The sequence below is a fragment of the Poecilia formosa genome, unplaced genomic scaffold (genome assembly GCF_000485575.1).
Source record: "Poecilia formosa unplaced genomic scaffold, Poecilia_formosa-5.1.2 Scaffold507, whole genome shotgun sequence".
NCBI classification, from domain to species: domain Eukaryota; kingdom Metazoa; phylum Chordata; class Actinopteri; order Cyprinodontiformes; family Poeciliidae; genus Poecilia; species Poecilia formosa.
Genome location: NW_006800446.1, coordinates 185,691 through 189,384, shown reverse-complemented (window position 1 = coordinate 189,384; position 3,694 = coordinate 185,691). Strand labels below are relative to the sequence as shown.

Here is a 3,694-nt window from a genome sequence, read left to right as displayed (position 1 = left end):
GAGGGACAAGAGGACGTTTCGTAAACACTCTGGTTTCATTTGCTCCAGAGGATGCCAGCGTCTGGGAGGCAGCGGCGGTGGAGGGCTGAGATTACACACAAGGACCTCTGACAGGCCTGATCAGCTATGTGGAAACTCATATTATCTGAGTTGAAATTTTACATAAGCTGCTCATTTTATTTTTTTTTACTCAGTCAAGAGGGACATGTTCTTAAAGTTCAGGGTAATCCATGTGTGACCCTGGGACTGATTTTGTGTCCGGGCCTTCCAGCACAGGTTGGTTTGTTCAGAAAAATACTTAGAGTAGAAAATAAAACCTGCAAATCAAAATCATCTTATGATAGAAAATTTTAGGTATAAAACATCATTTTTTCTCTTTTAATAAGCATGATTTGTACGTTTTCCTTATATTCTTGGAAGAAAAGGACTATATTTATCCAGGGATTTTTACTCAAAGCAAATTTTGGTGTGCATCCAAATCTGCTTGTAACTAACTTATTACACTTGACTAAATCCACCAAGCAAGGCCCAAAGAATGGGTGCAAATCCTGCTCTTATCGGTGAGGCAGTTTTCAGTTTTCGCTGTTTTTTTAATTCTTGGGATGCATTTCATTTAATAAGGCAAACATGCAAAATAATTTTAACATTTTGGATCAACAACAATTTACACATCCCTTTCCTACAGAAAAATAACATTCTACTTAATCATTGTATGCTTAGTTTATTCCTGAGCAGGTAAAACAGGTCATAATATATTTTTCGTGGTTTTTGGAAATTACGCTCCTCCCTCCAAAAAATAGTTTTAACCTGACAATTTTGGACATTATTACAAAACGTTTGGACACCACTGTTACAGTTCCTTTGAAGAGTTTAAAAGGCATGCTACTCTGTGTTACTGACATCGTGGAGATTCCTACACACATCTACATCCCAGAATAGCACCCGACCCAAACTCTTGCCCGAGTTGTTCTTGAAATCTGCCTTTGAAATACAATCATGAAGCACTTTTATCCCCAAGGCTCCTGAATGACACAAGCCAAGAACTTCTGGGTTCTGGACCTCAATAAAAGGATCTATAAGTACGTGCCTGGATCGCTCTTCTGCTTTTGTTTCTTATGTTTGGTAAAATAGTCACAGCATTAAATTGTCTGCGAAAATTAATAAAAATAAATATAATAAGTTACAGACTGTTCCTAGCACTGTGCAATGATTAATACATGAATAATCCTCATGAATTAATAGTAATTAAAAATAATAGTGGATAAAAGGCTTCAGAACATTTATACCACAGCAGGTATGGAAAACCACAAAAGCAAAAATTAAATCATATACAAATCTATTAATCTCTCCATGTTAAATAAATAAAAAGTATAACGTTTTATTTAAATATTTATGTCAGCTTGAGTCATGCAGAACTGATCTGATCATTCCCATAGCAACAATCAGAAGCAAGACGTTGCGCCAGAAGTCCAGTGAGCTCACTGATGAGGTCATAGATGTACATCACAGTAGATCAAAGAAGTTCTAATGCTTGAATCCTGGAATCTCTAAGCATCAGTCAGGATCCAGACATTTCTTGGAGTTTCAGATTTGTGTAGAGCAGCAATGTTTAGTTTTGCGACGGCGCTTGTTCCCCTGATATTCCCGGTTGGTTGGGGCATTGGATATGCCGTGACTACTGGGATGAAGAAAGTGTGTGATCGTTTCTTTCCTGGGAAGGATTGCAACAAAGAATACGATCAGGATGAAGAAGACGATCTGTTTTGGAAAGGATTTCCATCCAGTTCCAAAGAACAAACCGACCCGGCTGGGGAGGATTGTTCTGAAAAGGCTTTGGATGTTGGGACCTCGGACTCTCTTTCGTCCTCTGTACGAGACAGTACAGAGGATGACGGTACTGTCTCTGGACAAACCGACCCGGCTGGGGAGGTTTGTTCAGAGACGACAGTACACCGTGAGGGTGAGACTACAGTCGCAGAAAAATCTGACCTGGCTGGGGAAGATTTGTCTGCGGCTGATCTCACAGCCAAAGCTTTGGTTTCGCTGGTCCCATCGCTTTCCTTACAGAAGAGTCCTCTGAAGGGCACTTTCTCAGGGTCCTTTGAAATACAAAGCTCCCCAGATAACAGTGTTGCTCATTTGTCCAACAAACCACCTCTAAATGTAAAGATTTCCGTAGCTGTCGATGTTTCCTGTTCTCCTGAAGATAATTCAGCAGCTAGCGTTGGCTCGGATCTGCCAGATGTAGGGAGGACATCTGCAGGACAAGGACAAGCTGAGGTGAACTTCTTCAAGTTCTCCGATGAGCTCCAGAACAGCTGGGTGAACGCTGCTTTCCAGAGCATCCTAAACCTGAACGTCACCAAGCGGTGTCTCGCTCAGGAAAGGGTTTTTCTGGAGGCATCGTCCATCCCCTGCTGTGGAAGTCTCATGGTTTCAGCTGTCCGTCAGCCCGGCAAGCATTTTTGTCAGAAAGACCTTTCCCCAGTTCTGATGGAGCTGAGGGAGAAGAAGCTGCCATCTGGCGTGGGAAAGGACTACGACATCAAAAGTTTGCTGGAGTCTGTGCTGGTCTGGCTGGATTCGTTTGGTGGCGAGACAGAGAGAGAGTTGTACGACAACGACTCTTGCTCTAACTGTGGAGCCACTTCCCTCAGGCTCCTGAACAACGGCGCCCTGATTGCCCTTCCACCGATATTATTTTCAACCAGCATATCTATACTGCTTGAATACTGGTTGGATGTGGCATGCAAACGCCGTTGTTCAGGCTGCGGGTCACCCTGGCAGAAAAAACACTGCCTGGCCAATAACCAGGTGCTGGTGTTTTTTCTGCATAGGTTGACCAGGAAGCACCAAACAAAAGTCACTCAGACCATCGATGTGCCTGCAGAATGTGGGACGGAGACGTACCACCTGTCCTCCGTTATCTGTGGGGATCCAAAGCTAACAGACTTCTACTGTTACTTAATGAAAGGAGAACGAACCATCAAGGCAGACAACGAGCATGTCTTCAATGCAGACAGTGACTGCAGTGAAGACATGTCCAACAACGGTCTCATTTACATTTATGAGAAGAAATGATCAGACACCAGAGGTTACAGTTTCTCCAGCCCCTCCTCTGGAAGGTGATAAAGGTGCCTTTGGAGAGGAGCTAAAAATATTAAATTCAGAAGAAGAAAAACATCCTAGAAGACCTAATTAGTAACCATTTTGAGGCTGGAGAAATCTGACTGGGAAAAAAACGTGTCTGATTTAAATTTATGGGACAAAAGGGTAAAAAGATTTGACAGGTTTCCTGTTTGCAGGTTTCTCTCCGGGCGCTCCGGCTTCCTGCCACAGTCTGAAATCTCCACTGAAATGATCCAGTAGGCAGAGGTGGACCCGTGGATGTGGGTCTGGCGGGCGGCCCAAAAGGCCCAGTCTCCTGTTGGGGGGAGCACTGGGGTTAACACTGGGAAGCAGAACCTCGGACAGAGCACAGGGAGGCGGAGGAGCAGCAGGAGACTCTGGAGACGGCGGAGGAGCAGCGGGAGACTCTGGAGATGGCGGAGGAGCAGCGGGAGACTCTGGAGACGGCGGAGGAGCAGCGGGAGACTCTGGAGATGGCGGAGGAGCAGCGGGAGACTCTGGAGACGGCGGAGGAGCAGCGGGAGACTGTGGAGATAGAGCAGACTCAGGAGCAGCGGGAGACAAT

General features: G+C 44.8%; 1 protein-coding gene across 3 annotated transcripts in view; it reads left to right on the top strand.

Annotated features, from left to right (window-relative positions):
- Positions 1-880: 880 nt before the first annotated feature.
- LOC107834031 (uncharacterized) overlaps positions 881-3,694 on the top strand; it is a 6,425-nt gene continuing 3,611 nt past the window's right edge. For 2 of the 3 annotated variants that reach the window (XM_016664723.1, XM_016664724.1), the window contains exon 1: positions 881-2,571. In XM_016664723.1, the coding sequence (XP_016520209.1) occupies positions 1,606-2,571 (966 nt within the window). In that variant the 5' untranslated portion in view covers positions 881-1,605. Of the gene's footprint in view, positions 3,291-3,694 lie in introns of all 3 variants that reach the window. The other variant, XR_001659814.1, reaches the window with a different exon arrangement.